Source organism: Solea solea, chromosome 10, assembly GCF_958295425.1.
Source record: "Solea solea chromosome 10, fSolSol10.1, whole genome shotgun sequence".
NCBI classification, from domain to species: domain Eukaryota; kingdom Metazoa; phylum Chordata; class Actinopteri; order Pleuronectiformes; family Soleidae; genus Solea; species Solea solea.
In genome coordinates, this window is record NC_081143.1 from 18020503 (window position 1) to 18045692 (window position 25190).

At 41.3% G+C, this 25190-nt stretch overlaps 3 protein-coding genes and 1 long non-coding RNA gene across 7 annotated transcripts in view; 3 read left to right on the forward strand and 1 right to left on the reverse strand.

Annotated features, from left to right (window-relative positions):
* The window catches only part of LOC131467656 (phospholipid phosphatase-related protein type 5-like), a 43373-nt gene extending 40194 nt beyond the window's left edge, over positions 1-3179 (forward strand). The window contains exons 7-8 of one of the 2 annotated variants that reach the window (XM_058641682.1): positions 504-650; positions 1282-3179. In XM_058641682.1, coding sequence (XP_058497665.1) covers positions 504-650; positions 1282-1314 — 180 coding nt within the window. In that variant the 3' untranslated portion in view covers positions 1315-3179. The remainder of the gene's footprint in view (positions 1-503; positions 651-1281) is intronic. The other variant, XM_058641681.1, reaches the window with a different exon arrangement.
* A 4927-nt stretch (positions 3180-8106) lies between these two features.
* LOC131466894 (uncharacterized) lies at positions 8107-13323 on the forward strand. Its single transcript, XR_009241457.1, has 3 exons — positions 8107-8202; positions 9740-9835; positions 11001-13323. It is a non-coding gene; the product is annotated as an uncharacterized LOC131466894 (long non-coding RNA).
* A 382-nt stretch (positions 13324-13705) lies between these two features.
* On the reverse strand, positions 13706-17265 carry LOC131466893 (transcription elongation factor 1 homolog). Its single transcript, XM_058640479.1, has 4 exons — positions 17168-17265; positions 16716-16854; positions 16562-16632; positions 13706-14977 (listed from the first exon to the last, which is right to left on the reverse strand). The coding sequence occupies exons 2-4, from the start codon at positions 16829-16831 to the stop codon at positions 14913-14915; spliced, it is 252 nt and encodes an 83-aa protein (XP_058496462.1). The 5' UTR covers positions 16832-16854; positions 17168-17265; the 3' UTR covers positions 13706-14912.
* On the forward strand, positions 16901-24781 carry pld6 (phospholipase D family, member 6). Of its 3 annotated transcripts, none has more exons than XM_058640475.1 (4): positions 16901-16992; positions 18957-19135; positions 19552-19781; positions 23676-24744. In XM_058640475.1, the coding sequence occupies exons 2-4, from the start codon at positions 18957-18959 to the stop codon at positions 23927-23929; spliced, it is 663 nt and encodes a 220-aa protein (XP_058496458.1). In that variant the 5' UTR covers positions 16901-16992; the 3' UTR covers positions 23930-24744. The 3 variants fall into 3 exon arrangements, with proteins under 3 accessions (XP_058496458.1, XP_058496459.1, XP_058496457.1); XM_058640474.1 differs by lacking the exon at positions 16901-16992 and adding an exon at positions 17014-17368 and having other exon boundaries at positions 23676-24741; XM_058640476.1 differs by lacking the exons at positions 16901-16992; positions 18957-19135 and adding an exon at positions 17012-17368 and having other exon boundaries at positions 23676-24781.
* The last annotated feature ends 409 nt before the right edge of the window (positions 24782-25190 follow it).

Here is a 25190-nt window from a genome sequence, read left to right on the forward strand (position 1 = left end):
ATGAGTAACGTTTTACACATGGAAGAGGAGATAGTGGTAGATGGATGGTAAATGGTGTTAAGACAAGAGGGAGCCGTTAGATAGGCCGATTAGTATGATGAAGTGAGGGAAAATGCAAAAGAAGATATTGTGGGAGGATATAGAGGGATGTTTAAGGCGAGCTGGAGGCAACAGAGCACAAAGTGCCTGTGTGATATATGGCACACACTGTTTCACCTATGAATGTGAGGCTGAATTGACGGCTTATTTAAATAGTCTCATTAAGTGTGGGACCGGGCTGCCTGTGGCTCATCCTGAAGACTATATACAGTAACTTCATTTCAATGCTTTCTCCCACTATCCCGTTGTTCTCTCTCTCTGCCTCTCTAAGCCTCTAAGTGCCCTCTTCACAATCTGATTCCATGTACGCTCACACAAATCAAACCCCTCTATCTTGGAAGAGCAGTGGAGCAGATCTCTCACCTCCTTTTTTTTGTTCGCCTCTGTTCTACACTCTGCATCAGGTGTCGTGCGTGATCAACAATTTCAAGCCAACCCAGATAGCAGAGCCGACACCTCCTACTCCACAGCACGCAGAGCAGTCCGTCAGCCTCCCACTACTCAGCCTGCCCCGTGTGGAGAGTCCACTCGAAAAGTTAAGTGGCCTCCAGGTAAGGGGCGGGGCACAAAGCATTTGCTAAAACTACCAAAATGATCAATAGCATGTATTTTTTTTCACCCCTCCCATTTCCCAAGCACATCAGGGAAGCCGGTGGCCTTCTCTTGCCAGGCAGAATGCTGGTTTATGCATCAGGTCTATGTGGGTGGAGCTATTCCCCCCGCCATTTGCATAATAAGCTTGCACTTCCAAAAGTGAAACACAATTCTGTTCTGGCTTTCCTATAAAGCAAGGTCTTTTCCCAAAGTGTCCAGTAAATTCATTCTGACAATAAGCTTTCCTAAATGTAGCACCCTTGACCTTTAGAGTTTGGCAAATTTAAATGTGCTTGGGGATGTCCTTCACTTTTTTGTCCTCATGATAAAACTTGGCTGTCTCATTGCATGTCACTGTCACTGACTGATATCTCTGTTTGGACCATATATTCAACATAAAGACGGACATAGTTCAAATGACAATGAAGCCTCGAGATTCCCTGACCTTTTCATACCAGGAGACTATGTCCATCTTCAGTTTACCTCCAATGTTCCCTCTGTTTCCAGATGTTTCAGTTATTTCCTTCTCTTCCGTTTTCTGTCATCTCAATTTCTGTCATTCCTCTCCTCCTCTTTCACTCCTGTTAGGCTCCAGGGCTACCGTATTCTGAGATCACATGACCATCAGCCAATACCGGCCCCCACCCCACCCGATGTGCTCCTCCCGTCGCGGCGTTGCCTCACCAGCGCAGTCTAGACCTGCCCGCTGAATGTCCCCCGTCCTGCCTCGCTCACCCCTCAGAAAGACGACACCCTCTCCGTCGAGTCAAGTCAACCCAGGTGTGAAAGTCCATCAATCACAGGGAACAGGACAGAGGCGTGTGCACAAGCTGGTGGGCCTGAATGAAACCTGTCCCCATCAGGACCAGTATAAGATGGCGGAGACCTGTCCTTTTGTCCTTTTTGTCCTCTGTGTAAAAGACCTATTATAAAAGACTTGCCAAAACCAGAGGTGTTGAAGCAATACTGTGCCCTTCTTCCTTGACCTTTGGCCTCAACAGTGACTTTATAGACTGTTGGCTTCTGATGACTTGATAAAACATTTGATCAAAAAAACTCCAGTAGAGCTGAGAGTTTCGGGGATGGGGTAAAAAAAAAAAAATGTCCCTTGTCCTCAGAAGACCATTTTCTAACACTCAGGACAATGAAATGGAAAAACTAAAAGTTTCAAAATGAAGAGCTCAATCTCATCAGAAATGCAGGCACGGAACGTTGTCTGTCCAAAAGGAAAGCACTTTTGTAAATTATAGCACAGATGAACCCATTTCAGTAAACTGTGTTGTATCTTAATTGTTGGTGGGGAGGTGCTGGTTTGATTCCTTGCTGTATATTGTGATAAAGTGATAGCAAGGAGATTGAAACACACCAGCGTTGTGTTTGTGATACCACCATTTGTGTTGCAGCATCGGTGAGTTGATCCCTGTAGAGAAGTGAGCAGATCTCCACCAACCTTGCCAACATTTTTACTACTTAACAATTCAGGTGTGTGTGTGTGTGTGTGTGTGTGTTAAATCAATCTTTAGGCTGTGTGTCTATACTGTGAAGTATTTTTTATAATTTGACTTACTGCTTTTCTCATGTGGACTTCTTTTTCAGTGTCACTTTGCATAAAAAGCACCTTTAATTCTTCTTCTCTTTTTCTTTCACCTATAAGTAAAGGACACCTGGAATTGTGTTTCCAAAATAAATATTGTATAAGATATCAGTTTTCACGTTTTTTCCTTTAGTTTGCCCCTGCTTTCTCACACTGACTCTCATTAATCCAATGGCACAGACTGGTCGTGTGACACAGAGGTGACCCCTCTGACTTTTGTAGACTTTTGTACAGTGAGTAGGTTTCTTTACACAGTATACTGTATACCACATTATATTATGTTTAAATGGCGTGAACAAAGTGAAGCTGTCCTGTAGGAACATGAGTAATAGCCTGATCTAAAGCAGTAATGTAGCACAGTGGAGACGAGTGTGTGAAATCTTAACGGCATGCTGGTTCTCAACATGATTTGGTACCTGCTCAGGTCAAAGAGGACACTGCAGGCCGATTGCACTTGTAGGTGAGTGTGCAGAGGGTTCTAAAAACATGACAAAACTGTTTTTTATCCAGCGTGTTTGTGTGTGTGTGTGTGTGCGTGCGTGTTCACTGGGACCGCTGTGTATTTCTTACATACCGCAATTGTGTGGCAGCGTTCACTGTTGATTCTGTTTATCCCCTTTTCTTAAGTGAAGCTGCTAGAATCACACACCTGTGCTCCTGTGTATCTGCAAAGGACCACTGCTGACTAAGGCACCCCCAACAGTGCCCATTATAGCAGAAGGTGCCCATTACAGCGCTGACGTTACCTACGGTAAAACTTTTCAGCCCCTTTTTTTGTAAACAACTGAAGAGATGAAGAACACCGTGACTGTCCAAAATGATGTTATTTTCACGTTCTTTGCTTTGTATTTATTTACCAAAAAAATAAATTGCAATTGCAACATAGAGCCTCTGCTCCCAGTTCTTATTTTTCATTTATTTTGTCATTTTGACTGTGACTGGCCTTCTGATCCACACAGCGGTTACTAATAACACTAACGACACTTTCTACTTTCTACTGTTGCTCGTTATAATAGTTTTACCATGTTGTATGTTGCTGTTTTTGAAAACCCAACACACAGTAAAGATGTGTCACAGTTTCATGATGCTTTTAATTGTGTGCCGCCGACATCATTTTTCTTTGTTAGTTGTATTTGTCACTTTTACAGTAACAGTAAGTTCACTTGCATGGTGTTTTTGCATTGTGGTGAACTAGAGGATGCTCATGAAAAAGTACTGCCCCCCAGTGGTCAATTAGGCACATCATATTATTTTTGTGCACACATTGCTCTGACTCTATGATTATTGTTATTATTATGCGACCATGTTCGCTTTAAAGTCAGAGATGGGAAAAATGGGTTAATATGTGCTATTTAATGTATAAATATGGTCACACAAAAAAGGGGATTCATTCCTGGAAAAGCTGCAGAAAGCAACAAGGTTCACAATGTTGTCATGAGCAGCTGTGATCACAAGGTGGCAGTGTTTACCACGATCATTTGAGGAAACAGAAGCCAAGAGAGAAGCACTCTGATTTCAGACTCAAATGGCACATTAGGAATGTAAAGATATTCTTAAAAAAGCTTTTTAAATTGCTTTTCACTTGAGACCCATGCTGGCTCACATTAGGCATTAGTCATCAACCTAATAAATGTAATTTAATGGCACAATTACTTTGAAATGCAGACACTCTATCTTTCTTTCTTTCTTTCTTTCTTTCTTTCTTTCTTCCTTTCTTTCTTTCTTTCTTTCTTTCTTTCTTTCTTTCTTTCTTTCTTTCTTTCTTTCTTTCTTTCTTTCTTTCTCTCTTTCCCAGTTTCCCCAGTGTCTCCCAACCCCCCTCCCTCTTTGTGTTCCTATGAGTTTTTTGTTTGTTAATTCTGTTAACAACAATGACAACAACACATGCGCACACACACACAGACACACACACACACACACACACAGAACTCTCTGCACTCCAGACAACATCATCTTTTCCGGAAATTGCTTCTCAAGCACAGCCGGAGCCCCATTAGGAAAGAAGAGCTCTACGCTGTAACCTTTTTAAAAAGCCATTAGTGATGCACCTGCTTCTCTCCCTCTCTCTCTCTCCCTCCCTCTCTCTCTATCTCTCCCTCTGTCTCTTCTTATTTCTGTGTCCTATTTGTCTCTCTTGTTAACACACTGACACACACAAATTAGTCCTCACTACCACACAACCACGCGCGCGCACACACACACACACACACTCTCTCTGATTGCCAGTTTCCCCGTTCCCACTTCTACAAACTACTGACTACTGAGCAATATAAGCATCCTTCCACTCCAATAAGGGTATGAATCAGTGACATTTTAAAGTTCTGCCTCACAGTGCAAAACCACCCAGATTTAATAATTTAAGTGTGTGACTATTAAATCAGTGGAATTCTCTCTCTGAGCTACACACTGCTGTAAACAACCATGTCCTATCATGTGTCACGTCACTGTGGGGAACAACACACCAGCTCCTTTTTTTTTTTTGTCAGAGGCAGGAATGAGGAACTGACTGCGATCATTCATTTACTGTTTACTTAAAATTGAACACATTGTGCAAATGAGCTTTTAATCATAAATGGTGCCCCCCTCATCCGTTATGATGACGAAATGTTTTTGACATAATTGTTTTCAGTATTTAAAGCCATTACCCTGTGGGAGAAGTGATTTGTATGTGTTCCATCACCACCTGGCAGACTCAGAATGACATGATATTATAATAATAATCATGGCATAAGAATGCAAACATGCATTTTTCTTCTCGGAAATAAAATGATATGTGGCTCCTCTCCACATGTCACTATATTCAAATAGAATGTACAGGATTTCATATTATTTGTGAACAGCCCATCTGTGACTGAACACTTGTGTTGCATTGTGGGTTACGTAGGCACCAGGATTTTACAGAATGAAGAATGCATGGGATTAAAAATAAAACTGGATATATTTGGTTCTGCTGCACTGATTTAAGAGTACAATGCAAAATCAATGTGGAGCTCTTATAGGCATGACAGGATGGGAGAAAATACTGTTACTTTTATTCATTCAATTTTATTCTGTCTCTGTGTGTGTGTCTGTACTGTATGTATGTGTATGTGTGGGTCTATGACTTCCTGTGATGAGCTGAACTTTGCTCCCTGACTCAGTGTCTGTCTGACTGTCTGTCTGTTCGGTGTAGTTCTCCTGACCCAGACGCTGCACTCTGTCTGGGACTGAAGCATGTGTATGTGTGTAATAATGTAGAAAGAAAGAATGAAAGACAGAAAGAAAGAAAGAAAGAAAGAAAGAGAGAAAGAGGAGTGCACATAAATGGGTCTTTGAACGCAGAGAAATTAAAAAGTACGTAGATGAGTGTAGTTTATTGCATCCCAAAACAAACCAGCAGCCCCTGGGTAATAAAAATGTACTATCTGTCATAGTAAATTACAAATATTGGTCTTTGCCTTGCTGCAGTCTCCTGATTATGCTCAATGGTCTGCCTCTGACAATTATGAAGCCATTAACACTGAGTGTGTATGTGTGTGTGCGTGTGAGAGAGAGAGAGAGAGAGAGAGAGAGAGAGAGACTGTGTGGCTTCTCATTTATTTCATGAAATATGCTATCAGTTTTTTATGGCCTTGAAGGCTCCAGTGCCTTACAGCATCAGCCCTGTGGGCTATTAAATCTCAAATTTACATGTGTGTTGTGTGTCTGTGTCTGTGAGCTATACAAAGGCCGCGCTTCTGTTTCTGATGTCTTGAAACGCAATAAATGCAGTACAGAGACAAAAACAGACAAAACACGAGGGGAAAATGAATGCAAATGTTGTCAAAAGCAAGTGTAGTGTGTGTGTGTGTGTGTGTGTGTGTGTGTGTTCTGGGTTTAGAGGGGCAGCTCCTTTACAGGCCACCAGATGAGGAAGGGATTATAAATGGCCTTACCACCAATCCCATCCACCATGTCCGTAAAGCAGGACCATCAACTGGACACAGAGGTCCCAGGAGACTGGATTAGGAGCAGAAACACACACACACACACACACACATTCACTTCTTCTTAAACCTGCAGGGAACAAGTTTAAATATATACACTTCCATTTCTGTCTCTAATAATATGACATTTTCTGTGCTAAAGACTGACATAGAGTAGAGTGTTTTTTTGTCTTACTGTAACAGGGTCTTTTACAAAGTGCCACAATTTATTTTATTATATAATACATAATTAGCACGGTGGTTACACTTCAATTAGGTGTAAAAATGCCTACATGCATTGTCCCTGTCAAATAAACGAATAAATGAATGAATGAACAGTGAAACGCAATACAAAATAATGCAATGCAAAATAATCCTTAGGAACACATACTTAAATGTAAGCTACACAGTGGTTAATTATAATCCTGCAATCATTTAAATGTGTTTAGGATCAACTAGGAGTCTAATTTGTCTGTTACGTTTTTGTTGTGTCCACTTCTTAGGCACAGTGTTGCTGCTGAACACGGTGGGTTTTTCTTTCCAGAAAACAGCTAAATCACCCTTATGGTGTAAACCACAAACTGTGAATACTAAAATGTCCATGGTGTTGAAGCAATATTTCATAACACAGTGAAAAAGGTGGCAGGCTTGGGTTATTTATTGCACGGCTGTTGCACAATATTGCAAAGCATTTTACAGGTCTGTCCACCCCCCATTTTTTGGGAACACCGATGCATTGTGAATGCGCTATGAAGCAAAACAAATATTTGCTTTGAACATTTTGATCACACACTGGAAAATAAAACATGCGGTTAAGTTTAGAAGTACACACTACATTGAAAATCAAGCCCAAGATAGACGCAATAAAAACTCTTTTTGTCTCAAGGCGACTCACAGGATTTGTTTCTTTCAGCTTCAGCGGTTAAAGGTACATAAAGTTAACCAGTAGAAACAGAGCCACCATGGCATCACTTAGCAGCCCTTTCTGGGCTTTCAGTTGTCGCTCGCTCTGCATCAGCCTTTTTCTTGGCAGTAGCTTTTCCCAAAAAAACATCTTTCGTTTGCGTCCAACACCTGTTGTTGGCACATTTTCTGCCATAACGTTGCTGCAACTCTCTCGTTGGATTTAGCAAGCTAGCACAAGCTCTGGCGCTGTCTTCTGAGCATGTGCGATCAATGCACGAAAAGGGGTACGCGCATGGCGGGGGAGGGGGCGCAGATGGCAGTTTGATTGATGCATCGCGATCCAATTCATTTGTTTGGGCCGTTCAGTATGATTGGATGATGTTTTTACAGGCCTGTCCGCTCCAAAGCTGACTGACATGTTTGTGACAATGCATTAATGAATTAGTTACAATCAGTAAAAAAACAACAACATACCTTTAATAATAAAAGCCACTACTATGGATGTAGTGATATCGCCCACTCTTACACCCCAAACACACTTTTTTGTCTTTTATTTTAAAAGTTCAAAGTTCCTACACAGAAATCCATTGTGGACCACATGAGGTCCGTGGACCCCAGATTGGTTGCTACAGGGCACGCTCTTTGGCGACAGGCCTGGCATGGACAAGGGTAAAAAAAGAGCGATAAGGAGGAGGAGGAGAAGGAGGAGGAAGAGGAGGAGGAGCAGAGGTAAGAGGTGGCAGCAGCCTGAGTTTGCAAGGGATGCTGATGCTGCTTTAGATCGTGGCTCCGTCGCTCCATCCCACCCTAGGAGAGAGTGGGAAAAACAAGGAGTGGTTATGTGTGATTCCCCACGAGCAGGAGGAGAGGCGCACGGGGGAGAAAGGAAAAGAGCGGGGAGGGGAGGAGAGGAAAGGAGAGGAGAGGAGAGGAGGGAAGGTGGTGGTGGGGGGGCGTTTCCCTGCACAGTACAGTCTATTTTCCCACTTCAGCATGGATACAATGTATGACACATGGAGCCGCTTCTTCAGGAGAGCTGACATAAAAACAAAGGTGGATGTAGCGGTAAGTTCATGTATTATTATGTTCGTTGTTTGTTTGGTGTTTTTTTTTTATTTATTTAATTTATTTATTTTTGGCTCTGGGCACAGTTGACGGTGCGGCGTTGCTCGATCGAGTCCCGTCACTTGAATTGCACTGACACATGCACAGATAGGTTTGAATAATCCCTGAAGTCAGTAAGTAAGTAAAAAAAAAAGAAAAGAAAAAAAAAGACTTGTAGATATGGTGTGCTGGAGTCGGTTTGTGGCAGCGCTTGGCGTGAGAATAACCCGATCAGATCTGATGATAACCAAACAGGTTGGTCCCATCAGCATCATCCCCAAGTCTCTAATAAAAAGACTGGAGCACTGCACCTGCACCTGCACGCAGCGTGACATTTAAGCGCCAGCATGTCAGCATGTGCCCGTGTGAGGGGGAACAAGACAAAGATGGTTTCAAATCCCATTTCCACAGTTTGTGAAGGGTTAAAGACCCTGAACTGGGTTCTCCTTGTCAGTGCAAGCGGATGTATTTACAAACAAAGAAATGCTTAATATTCAAGCCTGTCACGTAGAGGGACAGGTGCTGGCTATGTGCAATTTTACAGTGGTATGTGCTTGTCTGGTTATCTGGGCTAGTAGGCCAGCAGGAGCCCGGGTTGCACTGTGGCCCTGTAAGATGAAGAAAACCAAAGTGGGTTTGTCAAGTTTGTCCCTAAAAGTTTGGCCAAAGGCAGATGGTGTTTTCCTCGTCTGCACTCTGAAGGCTGAATGTGTTGCAACAGCCATAAGTGGAGCTTTTATTTTATGTCTGGGTACAGTGTGGCGATTAGACTCCACACTGTAGTCAAAATGACTGGAAAGATTTGCTGTTGCAGGCATGAGCATATAAACATCCTCATAACAGCACCTTTAGTTCCAGGCAATTAGGCAGTAATGTGCAAGAAGCAGCCCAGCGAGCGTCCGCTCAGTCTCTGTCTCCATCTCAGTGTCGTGTGATTCTGTATCCTATCTGACATAATATACAGCACATTGAGCGATGGACATGTCACCTGCGTGAGACACAAATATGAACCCCAGACCGATTTAGGGTCATTAGGCCTTCCAGCTGGAGCCAGTTCACTTTCAGTCAAGTCAGTTCAGGAAATGCATTGTCTTATAAATGCAAACCAGATGTCTTATGAGAAAAGTTCTTATCCTTCCCACAGAGGCTCAAAAAGAATTATCGTTTGGTCGCAAACATGCACATTGACATGACTTTACATGAACACGAAACTGTGATGACCATAGAAAAGCCTGCTGGTCCTTACAGTGAGATCTGCAGCCACAGGCACACCCATATGTGAGTCTTGCTATCATAGCCTAGCTCCCACGCACGCACACACACACACACACACACACACACACACACATAGCTAAAAGCACACTGAAGCTCATCTTCAAATTAGACGGAGACATTCCAGTGACACCTAACAGACAGACTGGTCCTGTGTAGTGAAGAGGGCAGCAGCAGGGTGTATTTTTACACTAGATCCCTGACACCTACGTGCATCTCTTCACAGCTCTTGGTGAGAACAGAAGACACGTCCACTTGAGTTGTCATCAGCAGCAGCATCAGACATGGACAGTTGGGAAGGAGGAGGAGGAGGAGGCAAGAGGTGAGGAGAGACGACTAGAGGAGTTGAGGTAACGAGATGAGGGAGACGAGTGTCAAGATACTTTTGACGTGATGGCCTCAGCTAGTTTTGGCTCTAGCCATTACACGAAGTAGACTGCTGACGGCGGGAGTGAGGTGAGGAGACACGTCGGTGGCAAAACAGGGAACTTTCCTGGAGTGTTGGGTTTCATGGTGTGCAGCTTTGATAGGTGAGGGGATCCAGAGACTGATGCATGGTTTATGGGCTTGTCTGAATGGATAAACAAGCTGATCCGTGGATGAACATGCAGCAAAGAGGTGGTAAGAGGCTGTAAACACGGGGCAGGAGAGGGGAAGACATCTGGGGATTACAGTGATTAGAGCGGAAAGTTTATGGTGAAAAGTGAGAGGAAGAGAAAGAAAGAGAGGAGAAACGGTCAAGTCATGATTGTACACCAGCCACTGAGTTTTCCTGGGGGAGCTGTCTGTGGTGCTCCCCCCCCTCCCCCGTCCACTTCCCCAATGAATATCCTTCTCTCTCCTCCTCAGCTGCTGATTGACAACTACTGTGTCTGTAATTGGCAAGTGTGGATAGGGAAGACTCAGGCTTATTCTCCATGGGACAGACCGGGGAAGAGATAAAGAGAAAGAGAGTGCGTTGTGTGGTGGGAGGGAAGGTGTGTGTGTGTGTGTGTGTGGGGGGGGGGGGGTATACCAGGGAGTCTTCCAACAGTGGAAGACAAGGACAGGAAGAAGGAGGAGATAGATGGGTGGAAAAGAGGTGGAGTGAAAGAAGGAGGACGGGGGGTGGAGGTGTGGGCTGAACATCTGTTTGGTAATCAGTCTCTTCCCTCAGTGCAGTGTAACACATACTGACACCTATTTGATAATTGGTGAGCCTGCCCTCTCCCTCAGTGCTCAGCTAAATGGTTGCTTGATACTGGGGAGAGCACAGGGACGAGCTGTTGGCAGTGTAATCTGTTTATGTGGTGCAGTTCAGGTACAATGCATAGCAGGATCTGTGCGTGTGTGTGTGTGTGTGGCTATTGTGTTAAGCTTACAGTTGGGCTATTAGTCCAAATATGTGCTGAAGACACGTGCATGAAATGTGCATTATAACTTCTGTGCAAGGCTGCTGCATTCTTGTTCTAGGATAAATATGATCTCTTTTGTCTGTCTTATCCTAGGTGCCGTCCTCAAAGACTTGCCTCCACACAGAGCACCTCCATCCGCACTGCAATCTCATTCAGAGTGCAGGAACTGGAGGAACGTACATAGAGAGGGAGAATGAGCTCCAGAGCTGAGAGGGGAAAGAAGGGGATGACAGGGATGAGAAGGCGGGCCTCTTTGCTCCGGTCTCGACCACGGGTATTCTTGGGTTGATAATACAGATGTGGATGTTATTGCTTGAGAATACGCGTAGTCGAGTGGAAGCTTTATCATCTACAGTGGACCAAAGGCTGAGGAGGTGACACGGACATGGAGTGGATTTTAATTAAGCTGGGGTTATAAAGGAAAAGGTTTATTTTGTCCAATCAGAAAGTAGGCTTTTTTTTGTTTTTTTTTAATAGAACTCAATCAGGGCTGGCTCAGATCAAATCCAGTCACTGAAAAGGTTTTATCATCCTAGGTTTATCATCCATGTCACTCTTTACACCTGTGGAGGAAATGAGTTTGATGTTAGCCATATTCAGCCTCTCCTCTGGCGCTGGTGGGGAAGATTTGCACCATTCCCCTAAGCTAAACCCCCGGGAATTAGTTAAGGGAGCTTAACATATAAGTCTCCTCACTCAGACGTTAATTTCAAACCTTTTTGATTACATACCCTTGTCTGTCAGTCGTTCACACAGGTGAGCCCGTAATCTTATCAGCTGATGAGTGTCTTTCACAGTCCTTCACACTGTGGGCTCAACATTTCCGAACACTGGACAGAAAGTTGGAGTTTGCAAAAAATGTTCGGCGTCTTTGAAAGCAAGCAGTTGTAATATTATCTTGGCACTTGGGTGTTATAAACACGCATCATCCCACTGTACTACAAACTACTCTTACACTCCTATTTTTGTCTTCCCAGCTCTTGCTAAAAATACGAGAGTTTTTGGTGCCTGTAGCAGCAACAGGACAGTAGGCGAACACATGACGACATGTCCAAGCTTGTGGAGAAACACACACACACACACAATTGGCATGAAGGTATAGATGATGTACATGTCAGTCGGGAAAGAGGGAATAGAGTTGATAGAAACAAGCATGCGCATAGATCGGCATATGAACCCACACGTTTAAGCTGGGTTCACTGGGTCCATGTGTTAGTGGGGAAATAAGCGACTGATTGATTTTACGGGTAACTATTTTTAGTCAGAATGATGGATGTTTATGTCTTTTATTGATCAAGTTGAGGTGTAGGTTGGAAGAATTCTTAGATGGCTGGGGCACGTTGCTGATGAATCAGGCAGCAAAAGTGTTACAATAAAACATCCCGAGGTAGTTTTTTTTTTTTTTTTTACATTAGCATTATTGCTAAGTATTATAAATTAGAAAATCAACATTTCATTGCACATTCAGCATTTTATTAGCATCTGTTTGCAAATGTGCCCGTGATAAATTACACCTTTATCATTTATTATCCGATGATTTCTTACAACCGCATAAGCAAATCTCTAATTTATTAGTGCAGTGCGCAATCATAATTTATTTGAATTTCACTCCAAGGCTGTGTGAACTTGTTGATTGGGCAAAGTAATTTGTTTTGTTGTATTTGTGAATGTGTGTGTGTGTATGTGTGTGTGTGTGTGCTTCTAAGCAACAAAATAACTATTGTGAGCACAGCTCCAGGTGCCTAGCAACCAAATCGCTCTGTTTCCTTGGCAACAGTTGCCTTGCACTCACTGTGTGGGTGATTGGCAGCCTTGACAACGGAGATGAAGTGACACTTGACCTCGCGTGCTGAATGGGAGAACAGAAAGAATGAGGGAGAAATATAAGAGAGGGGGAGGAAGTGGGAGGGGATGTGTGGAGACAGAGGAGAGACTAAGTGATAATCATTCTCCATTGTAATCATCCTCCAGCATGTTTCATAAGACTTTGTCAATACCTCTCCAGCTGGGGTCCATCATCAAACACAATACACAGTGCAGTGCATGCATGCACGGACACACTCTTCTTGGGTGGAGAGAGCCCAGGCAGCACTCTACATCTCATCTATTATCACTCAGCGCTGCCTGGTGCAGAGTCGTGCTACACTGTGTCTTCTTTCATTTGTGATCTGCTACATCCTGCGCTCTGTGGGGATAAATTGATACTGGACTCCAAAAAAAATGTGTCAAGAGTCACAGATGCCACAGGAGACATGGTTTGACACTGTGAAACTTCCACCACATGTAGTGTCCCTGTCTTTGACACCATCAAATCTATATTCTGTTCTAATGCATTTTAGGGGTTCTTATTTAATATGATGCTGGCTGATGAAATCTCATCAGTTAAGATGGAGACTAATAAAAGCTTGAAGTTTGAGATTTGAGTCTATTCTTTCACCCCACTCAACCTTATGTATTAAATCGATATCACACACGTCTCGTTTTTTTTTAAAAACCCCACGGACTTGTTAAACTATCTGTGATTTAATGTTACTCTTTGATTATTCCTTGTTTAATCTCAGTACCTCTGAAAGGTCTTACTTCCTGCTGCAATATCTGCCCTTCCATTTGTCACCAGTTGGTGGTGCTGAGTGCTATACAGGGTGTCTATGTCACCAATTCTGTTGGTATTCCTGTTCACTCATTAAATGCACTAAATCAGTCCTGATAAAGACATTATCACAGCTTTAAAAAAGTGTCATCCACTGCTGAATCTAACCAGATTTCCTTGTGTAACAAACTTTCACACAGTAGGGGTATCAAATCGTATTGCTTTTTTTTATTGCCAATATCACAATTTTCAAATTAATATATAAAAAAACAAAAAAGAAAAACAGCATTCTCCCTTTTGGCCATTGCATGGGAAATTAAACAAAACAACTGAGTGATTTGGGGATAAGACAAGAATTTTTTTTATGTTGAACAACAATGATCATTTATACTTGCTTTAAAAAAAAATCTTTTTCTTCCTACAAGATGAAATACAATCACCTGAAAATCATGGGTGCATTCAGAACCATTCGGCAGCCAAGCATAAATCTTACATTCTCGTTCCTCTCTCGAGTGGAATGACCAGATGCTGTGACACAGCTGTCATCAAGAGAGCTGCGACAGTTATGACTGAATAAAACCCGTAACGTCAGTGCTACCTGAGGTTGATCAACACAGATCGTACACTTCTTTAAAACACCAGAAACAAAAAAGTGAAAATACTGAAGTTCCACTAATGTGTTCAGGAGAGAGAGAGTAGATGCTATCAGTATTGAATGTGACATCATCCCACTGTTGTTGCCGACCTGAACCATATTTCAGATTAATACTTATTTCACACCCAGAGTTCGACCATGTTCAAGATTGGCAGTGCTGCCTACTAGTAAATGTCCTCCCTACATCTATACCCCATTTCTACTTTCCAACAGTGCATAATGGAGAAAGACTTACTTATAATTAGTGTTTTAAATTTACACTAAAGGTATCCTGCATAAAACTTAATTTGTATGGCAAACAATAGCTATAAAAAAATAATTAAAAAGCAGGATTTACTTCACCATTAACTAATATTTAAAAGCTTGTCCACACTTCATCTATATGGGGCTTTTGAGGCGTGTCCTAAATATTCAAAAAAAGAAAATACATTGAATTGAGAAAACCCTGCTCAGTGTGAGAGGATAAATCAGGAAACACTGAATAACAAATAATGTAATAAATCTCAAGAGTGTATCAGTATATGACTTGTGGGCAGAAATGCTGCTCTGAAAAAGGGGAAGAACTAAACAGGATTAATTTAAAGCCTTCTGCTTCAGACCTCATACAGTAAATGAAATGGCAGCGGTAAATTTCAAGTGACTATACAGAAAACAATCATAAACATCTCAGAAATATTATCCGAGTAGTTATATCCTAAAAGGGCCTAGACCGACCGACCAGCCTCAGCATGTTCCTAGGAAGTATCCAACTTCACGAGGGCTACTGATTGGCTGCTTCACAGGCATCTATCCAGTCACTGTATACATCAACGGGCTCTGACAGGTCTGAAAAGCAATGGATTAAGGAGAAACAAGATTATGTTGCTTCACAATTAGATTAATTGGAGGGATACAGGAGAATATTAACTTTAACAATTTATACATAAGTCTTCCCCATGAAAGCTACTTGCTCTGACACAAGGAGGAGCTGCAATCCTTACTAGTAATATCAGATGTACAATCAAGTCATTTTTAGAGACCATTTCAAAGCTGTCTTGTATATTTCTTTTATCTTTTCTTAAAATGTTTTAACTGATAAAATCCAAGCACCTCATGAATTCACAGAATGATCAGTGAGGTAGAATTTGACCATAATGAGGCCTAGAAAGTGGGGGGAATAGTATCATGTGGGTTGCAGCTTTTCACTGGGTTAGGGTATATGCACATATGTACATACATATATATATATATATATATATATATATATATATATATATATATGTATGTGTGTGTGTATATATATATATATATATATATATATATATATATATATATATATGTACATATACATATATGTATATGTACATATATGTATATACACACACACACGAAATACTGGGATAATACACACATACGTACACATCATATATATATATATACACACACAAAATATAGATTACGTTATAACTCATAGGGTTAGGTTACATAACTGCCTCACATTTAAACCACACCTGAAAGCCATCAACAGAGAAGGGAGTTTGTATACATAATAACTGCAACAATAAAACAGGTAGGTGGTTTTAATGTAGTTGCAGAGAGCACAGTACTTCAGTGGCCTATTTTATAATGGAGTTCCATTCAATCTGTAATGTTGTTTGAAACTCATTTAGAAGTTTCAATGACTCCTCATGGTTTAGTCAAAAACACACTGATCAGCCACAACATTAAAACCACCTTTTAATGATAGCAATTGGTGAACTCTAAAAAGATGAACACAACCTTGGTGAAACACCAACAGACTGAAACAAGTCACACCTCTGACCCAAGACTGGTCAACCAGGCTTCTGTTGTGACACTCCCTCAGATGTGAATGACCCTCGAGAGACCATTATTTACATTTCCATAAAAACAAAATACAAGGTGCCTCACCATAAAAGGAAGTGATTCACTTTTATGATGTATGCAAATAAATAAACTTTGATCAGATATATCACAGAAACAGTATTTGAGAGCTTTAATTTGATTTGTCAGTTTGACACTATTTTATATGATCAAAAGTGTGACACTGTATAAAAAACATTACATTTTCATCTCCATGACGACATTTCATCAGTGTCTCTTATGGCCAAACAATTGCTTCAATTCATTGAACATAGATGAGTGCAGGTTTTCTGTGACGTTCTCAATCATCCTGAGTGTAGATAATAGGTAACTGGACTTGCTTGAGTCTAGATGAAGATATCCCCCCTCTGCCTCTTGGATGTCCAAGTGCAATTGCCTATGTCAACAGTCAACACCAAGTGAGGTGGTTATCAAACTGTTCCCATTTAAGAATAGTTTTGGCTGCATTTCATGCTTTTCTTTGATTAAATAAGGTTTTCAAGTGTTGTGCAACTCTGTCACAGTAATGAAAATGAGAGGAAAGGATACAGGTAATGGGGGTCTGGAACTCCTCCAAACAAACGGTGCATGATATAATCCCAGTATTTCGGGTTCTCTCCCTGTTGACAAAAACATAAGAAACGTTCTGAACAACCAGCTCATGAATCAACAAATGTCACGCAGATAAACAATTTTAACTTACATTTTAACATCACATGACTTCTCGTGGTTACAGAAGGGACAGGTGAACTGAGAGTCCAGATCCCCGGTCATCTTCTTCTTAGGAGGAGGCTTTCTTTTGGACTTGCGGCGACCCATATTACACAAACTGAATCACGAGTCTGCGTGTGAAAAAAAATACAAAAGACATAGATTTAAAAAAGGAAAACAAGGGCTATGGGTCAATGTCGCAACAGAGAAGATAACGTGGGAACCGTTGACGAGAAAACCATTTCAGTTCGTGCTTCACCATTATCTCGGTAAGTTAGCATGATAACATTAGCATGGTTGTTGTTGCAGCATAACAACGCTTCGCCATGAAAAAACACAACTTCGGTGGACTTCACTGTGAAAACGCCTTCGATTGTGCCTTGAGCGGATATCGCTACGAAACATTTGGTAACTCTTATGTAGTAAAAGTTGAGCGTTGTTTACCTCTGGTTGTGGGGAAACACACGTTGCCGTAGTGAGCAGGGTGACGGTGCTGTAAGACCCGGCACCGGCAACTCAAGTGGAGGAGAGCGAGCGAATCGCGGTCAGTGATTGGCTGCCGTACATGTCAATCAAAGAGTTTAGGCGTGACGTCATCGAGTCTGCGCCCAGCTTCCGCGTGGTGGCGACAGAAGCTGAAGACAGGTGAGGTTTGGTGTTTACTAAGTCAAAACTACAAAAAAGTCACTTTCTTTCACTTGCTCTCAACTGAAAATATTAAAATGTTGACATTAATGTTTGTCTCGTTAGTTTAACCTGACCCTCTCAGTGTCTGTTGTAAGTGTTTGTGTACTTTTGTGACCATTTTTTGAGAGAGGTTGTTTGACTTTTTTTTGGGATGAACACGAGAGTAAATTTTTTTTTCTCAACTGTAAAAACATACACTAGCAAATATAGGTCTAGTGCATAATATTTGAACATCCCACCCCGAGGAGTTAGTTATTATTATTTTTTCTCAGCTTTATTAAGACGAAAATTGAACATTGTACATGAAACTGACATGGACTCCAAATTCAGCAGTGTCAAAAGCCACAAATACAGAAGATACGAGCAAAAAAGCATTGAAATAATATACATATACATATGTATGTATGTATGTGTATATATATATATATATATATATATATATATATATATGTGTGTGTGTATATAAAGAGGTAAAATAAGCCCATCAAGTAAGGATAAATTCTAGTATGTATCTAGTATGTGTAAGTATGTGGTCTTCTTTGAAAATATTTGTATAGATATGAACAGTTTTTATACTCTTATCTGTTAATATTGGGGCAGGTTCCAGGCATTTGTGTATGTGAAATTTGCCAGAAAGTTAACAGTAAAATAAATCTCACACTTTGTACATTAAAAAAATATTATAACATCTCTACCTGTGATTCTAATGTCTGTTGCACGTTTATTTTATTTTTAGTTTTCTCTTTTAGTTCCAGGACTTCAAACCAATATGTCATCAAATAGAACCAAACTCCCTCTTTCAGTTTAAATATATCTCTCACCAATAAAGAAAGACCATATAAAGTGACCTACTCTACCTCTGAATGGCTAGTACTCGTTGCCATCAGGATCTGAGCCAATCAGAAGCAGGGTGCTGATGAGAAAATCTCTGCTGTCACCTGTGTGTATGGGGAAAGGGAAGGGTGGAGGGAACGGGGTTATGGATAACCTCAAAAATATCTGCTTGACAACTCATGGAGGTGGGAACATGCTCATATACCCAACTACACTGGCACAATGGCCAATTTTTATTTATTCATTAAGTGTTTTAGGGTATTTTTCACGCTAGAATCCACTTCTTGTAGGATCTCCTTGGTGTTTTCAGCCATCCTCCATCTGTCTGCAACCATTTGCTTTGATAGTGCTGCACACAGAGAGAGGCGTGTGGACCTGAGAGGCTTATACAGCGTTGTGTGAACTCATTTGGCACTGCTTGAACGTAATATACTAGATTAGTTTATATTTAAAAGTTATGAGCTACAGTCCTAATTGATTATACTACCCACAAGTATGTTGGTCTTATATATAATTGCTTTAACGTAAAAAAATTGTTTGGTTTTTGTAACCATAAAGTGAACTTCTTACGTGTATATGTATTTTTCAGCATTACTTAATGTACTGACAAAACATAATTATGCACAAGACAACTCTGAAAATGTCAAAAGCATTTTCTGATTTTATGTAAAGATAAGTAAATATAATTGTTCTACCTTTGTTTGATTTTTAGATGTCAATGCTGTGGACAGTGAAGGTGGTTGGCCTGGGGTTGGCTGCTCTCTCTCTGAGTTTGGAGCTGCTTGTCTGGCTCATCCGTCGCCTCAGGCCTGGTAGAAGCCTCAATGAAGTCCTGTTTTTTCCCTCAGAAATAGCTTGTGTAGAGCACATGTTCACTCCTACTTCAGCGTAGTAAGTGAAACATAAACACTTGAGTTAATGGTAGTATTGCTGTATCACAGTTTCTTGGCCAAAAATTCTCAGTCCACTTACTCACAGTAAATGGATTTTATCAGTGCGTTGATCATCATTAATTCCCACTGTTCCTTACTGAGCAGGAACAATCTGTTACACACTGGATCATTTCTCTGCATGAAATTAAACCCAAACTAAACCTTTATTTAAGTACTAGTAAGATAATGGAAGTCACGTGACAAAAGATTTTTCCAACTTATTTTAACCTCATAGTTTTTTGATTTCTTGACAGGCTTGGTCAGAGATGTAATACATTCAAACTATACCACATGAACACTATTATTAAAAAAAAAAAACACAAGGATGATGAAGGAACATGTGTATAACACCGTTTTGTTTTCTTTCTCCCCTAGTTCCTGTTTCTGTGTGTTGCCTCATGGGGTAGAGACCTCTTTCTCCCGTCTTCTCCACCACATCCTGTCCACTACCTCCTCTCTGGACCTGTGTGTTTTTGCTTTTTCGAACATGGATCTGAGCAGAGCTGTATTGATGCTGCATAGCAAGGGTGTAGCCATCCGAATCCTCACTGACAAAGACTACACTGCCATCCCCGGCTCGCAGATTGGGGTCCTCCGCAAAGCCGGTGAGATCTGTTTATGTATTAATTCATTTGTTTTGTGATGCAAATTATTGTTAGTCTTCATGCAATCTAGCTCAAGCAGTCAAAGTGACAAAGCATACAAATACCTTTCACATATATGGGGCCCAGGAAGTAATATTATTGGTCAAGGGAAAAAAAGGACAAATACCACTTGAAATACGGGAAGGATGACTCAGGTCCTTCTCAACAAAAGGTGCTCTCTCTGTGTTCTGGGACCAGATGACCAGAGTCTCTGTCATTATGTCACACAGGGTTATTTAGTGGTGGTCGGAACAAAGAGAGGACCTGTCTGGGTGAATGGAGGTGCCACTGTGAGCCCTCTGATGATTCAGAGTCATCATACTCTGCAAGCACTGACAGATTTTGTGTCCCATGCCTGACTCACACTGTCTCACTTTCAGCCCGCTCTGCATTTAATAAATTACAGTTGCAGTATATTGTTAAGTAAGAATTAAGTAAGTAAGACATTGGCAACCAGACAACGAGTTTCATTAGGCAAAGTGTTTCTTTGTGTTTGTGTGTGTGTGTGTGTGTGTGTGTGTGTGTGTGTGTCTGCAAGCCTCTAGGGTAACTGTGTAGCCTGTGGTACAACATCCTCTGTCCTTAACCTTTGACTATAGAGTGAGGATAAACTGTGAAAAATACAGAGAAGCCCATGGGACGGTCACAAGTGAGAGATTACTCGCCAATGACAGAGGAGCAATAGATGTGTCTAACAGAGCACATCATAAAATAACACTGGTGCAAGTGGCACATATGGTAGTTTTTGTGTTTTGTCATTATTCTGCTGCAGTAAATAAGCTGGCACTCAAGCACTGTGATTGTTGGCTTTGTTCGAAACCCACTGGTTGGGTAGTCCAGAGTTTATTCATAAAACATTTCCATTAATTTTCATTAGAGTAAAGCCGTGGAAATGCTCTCAAAGGATCAGTGTGTATGAATGAGGGGGCTCTATGGGCAGAGATGGAACAATATTCATTATTAAAGTATGTTTTTCTTCGCTAATGAGTCCTTCATATAGGATTTATACCCTCTCTGTTGCACAGCCGTGTATCTACAGCAGCTCAGAATAGATAAACTAAACTCTTTCTTCAAATGATATTTTTCGTTTCACTTTTTCACAGAATGATCCCTACGGAGCCCCTAAAGGGACAAAGAAAAAAAAAAATCAAACGTTCCTGGTGCGCACGAGAAAGTATCGTGTGCGCACCAGGAACGTTTAATTTAGGATTTCATTTAGGAAGTATCTCGTCATCACCAGAAAGTATTGCATGCGTGCAATGGCCGAACGCAGTTTTAAGATCATTTGAGGCGAGAAATTAGTCATTTAGAATTCAAAAATGTGGTTTGTGTATTAAGATATGACGTATTTATAGTTTGGCAGCGACGGTATCAGAGGTGATCAGCTCCGCATCAGCGGTCGCTCGCTGCTTACAGTGCCCAGGGCAGAGCAGCGTTACCGCGGCCTGTCCTGATGAAATGATCCGCTGGCTCAGACATCGAGATGCTTTCTGGTGATCACAAGATACTTTCTGGTGATCACGAGATACTTTCTGGTGATCGCGAGATACTTTCTGGTGATCACGAGATACTTTCTCGTGAGCACGAGATACTTTCTCGTGAGCACGAGATACTTTCTCGTGAGCACAAGATACTTTCTGGTGCGCACAAGATACTTTGATGCCACTAAATACTATACTCCAATCTTCTGGGCTTTGGGCTATTACGTTCACTCTTTCTTATTGTATTTGGCTCTCCTCATATTGATTACTTGAGATAACATGGTTATATGCAGAGCCGATGGCTAATTGCAGAGAGGGTGAGGACCCTCCCTGAAAATCCAAGGGCAATCTTGCGGAGACTGCGCTACTGCAGCACCGTGGATGACCTGTGGGAAAAGAGGACAAAGAATTTGCCATAACAAAGTTCTCTGTGAGGACATTTGCAGATAGCAGTGATGTATGAAGCTGGTGACAGTAAAATGTGTTGGCCATCGTGGCAATGAGTTGTAATATGTGTCTTTAGTATGTCAAAGACAAAATCAGAAACCAGTTGTTATTTGCTTTTATCAACTAATTTACCCCCCCCCACTGGCTGGTCAATCAAAATGTTGATTTTGGACCCTGCATGAAATTCATTGCAGCCTCTATGAAATAAAATATCTAATGTGCCAATGTTTGATAATGCTTTGATAAGCTTGTACAGTGTCACAACATTTCTTTCAGCCCTCAGTTGCATTACGCTTTCGTCAAGATCTTGTGTTGATGATGGGAAAGTCAGAGCGCTGCATAGTCTCTTGTCCAGCACTTCCCAAAGGTTAAAGATCTGGCCTCTGTGGTTACCAATCCATGTGTGAAAAAGGTTGACTCATGCTTCATGAACCACTCTTTCACAGTTTTAGTCCCAGTTTAAACACCATGCAAACTCCACGCAGAAAGGTCCTTGTTTTGATCGAGTCGTGAACCTGTGTCTTCTTGCTGCAAAGGCAAGAGTGCTGAAGTTGTGCTAGGTTTTGTTGAGTTCCTGCAAATGAAGAACTGTTTTGACATTTGGCAGAAATATGTAAAGCATTTCTCAGTTGCACAAGTACAGAAAATACATTTTGGAATCGTGGATCACTTCCATCTCCTGTCCCCTCATCGTTTCCTCTCAGACCTCTCCCCCTGTTACTCAGTATTATAATATATATGTCCTCTGCAGTGTAGCAGCCTAAAAGCACAGCATACATTTGAATTTCAATTTGCTCAGCTTGGGAAGTACATCAGCCTCAAAGGCAGTGCTCCATTCAGTGAGGTTATGTTCTTCTATCGTCTATAGTTGGCTGCAAGTATAGACTTTGCACGTCCACTGTTGTGACCTCCTTCCCGAATGCAAACCTGATGTCTAACATATTATTTTAAAACATTCTGCATGGAGTGTGTAGTGTGGTGAGTTTTACAGAGTGTTCAGTGTTGTCCAATAAATGCCTTCTAGGCTTGATTTTAAACTGTGTTTCGATCTTATTTTATCTGGACTGAAACACCAGAGGGAAACAGCCTTACAGCAAATATGCTGGCATAACACCAGGAGCCATAGTACATTCAGAGCAGCAGGGGCTTTATTAAGTGGGTACAATGGGAGTAGAATCAACAGCAATACAAACACGCCGCAGGCCCCCTCTGGTGTTGTTTGCTGCATACGTCGAGAGCCACTAGGGAAGTGGCAGGCACTTGTCTCTGCTCTGCAAAGGACACACTGAGATGTGGGCTGAGTCTGACTTATTATTTTTGCTACAGTCGAGGCACAAACCAACTGTATTCAAAACATTCAACTAAACTAAGCAGATTGGGTAAAGGTGAGCCCTTTTTGTAACCGTAAGAACTGTGAGCATGGCGCAGGTGCAGACCACATTCCCACTAACTGTTATGCTGTTATTAAGGCTTGATTTTACCTTTTATTTATACAGTTAATCTCACTCAGAGAGACCTGTTTTAAACAGACATAACGCGCTGTAATCTAAAAACACCCATTTGGCAGTTTTCTTTAATAAAGGCATGAACTTAACCTTTCAAGAGAAAGTTGCATGTCTAACCTCTGTTTTATGCAAACTCAAATCAGCTTTTATTACCAACGTAATGCTTCTGTCCAAGTTACTGTCCACTCTGCACAACTGAAGAGAAACTGTGTTCTTTGTATTTTCTTGTGTTCAGCAGACTTGATTTGCTTTATCTATTATATTTATATAGCACATTTAAATCTAATCTTAATGCAGATTTTCACTGATATTCTTGATGCCCTACCCAGAATTTCAGAGGAGGTGCTGTGCCCATAATATCTGTAAGGTATAACTTGCCCCACACGTTTGAATCTCCTTTCTGTCTACTCTCCACTCCATAGGCATCTGTGTAAGGTGCGGTGTGGATACTGTGTATATGCATCACAAGTTTGCAGTGGTGGATGGCCGGCTGCTCATCACTGGCTCCCTCAACTGGACACTGACAGCAGTACAGAGCAACATGGAGAACATCCTCATCACTGAGATGTCAGAGCTGGTGCAACCCTTCATCAAGGAGTTCCACACACTGTGGGCACAAAATGATCCAGCTCGAGTCCACCGCTCACTTGACCAAACGCCTGCTCAAGTTCAATAACTAATAAGCCAAAAAAATGCTTCCACAGTTGATATTTTCTTGTTAGGAAGTCTGTCTGCTACTTTAAGTTACGATAACTGGTCTGCTTTTGAAAGAGACATGTTCATCAAGTTGAATCCTAGATATGTGTTTAAATGTTCTATTACTTTGATTTCATTATGTTCAAAAACCCCTCTTTTGAAGAACTGTATTAGTTTGATCTCAGAACCTAAGAAAAGGATACTATTGTGCAGTTGAAATAAGTTCTATTTTTGTTAGTTGAGACAAACATTTTTAAGTTTTTAAATCAAAGTTTGTGTGTATGTACAAGGGTTTTCTTGTACGGTGTTATTGAACTCCCCCTCAGAACGAAGGGGAAAATATGTAAGTTAATGAGAGTTTTAATGACTTAAAACTAAGTCTAAGTCATCGTTTACAGTTTATCTCTTGCAGACTATGGTGACAGTAAAATCCAGGGTGTGTTCCTGTGGTTTCAGGAGCTACATTTTGCTGAGCACCAATAAAAACCCCTTATTTCATGCTGCAGTTTTGAGACCGATCTGTTGCATTGTTGCCCCTCAGCTGTAGTTTCCTCCTGCTCCAACATGATTTACTTACAACAGAAATGTCACGTAGCACTTGTGTGCTGGAATTTTCAGTGTGCAACAATACCACCCTTTGTGGATTGCAAGTAGAGTAGATCAGGTTGGGACATGATTAATGTGCCTGGGTGCATGACTCTGCATTGCTCACAGTCAGGCCAGTGCTTGTTGATAAAGACCATGACTGGATTGTCAGACTTGAGACTTGAAATATTTCAGCAGCTTGCATCTGGAAGTGAAGTGTACTAAATGGGAATTTTAGACTTTACAAATCAGCTGCTATATTTTATCCACGCTTCATAAGCGATCAATATGACTGAGAGGTCACGAGTTTGGATGCGTAATTGGTGCGTAAATCCTGCAACATTCAACGCATTTAACAGCAAGAACTGAAGCGTACTATTGACACTGTGTCACGCTGCCAGTGACGCTCAGGGTATTATCGGAAATGTTATTTTTAACTTAAATACGTTTGTAGGATACTTGGTCATGCAGAGTGGACCACGTGTCCCGCTCTCTTAGGATAAATGCACAAATCACTTGGTCAATATAGAGAGGAACTAACGCATCAACAATTCTGGTGGCTGATTCAATAGTTTAATATTCTCTTTTAGTCCAACTTAACTATCGAAACATTAGAAACTATTTCCAATATAAGCTATATTGTGGACCTACTGTAG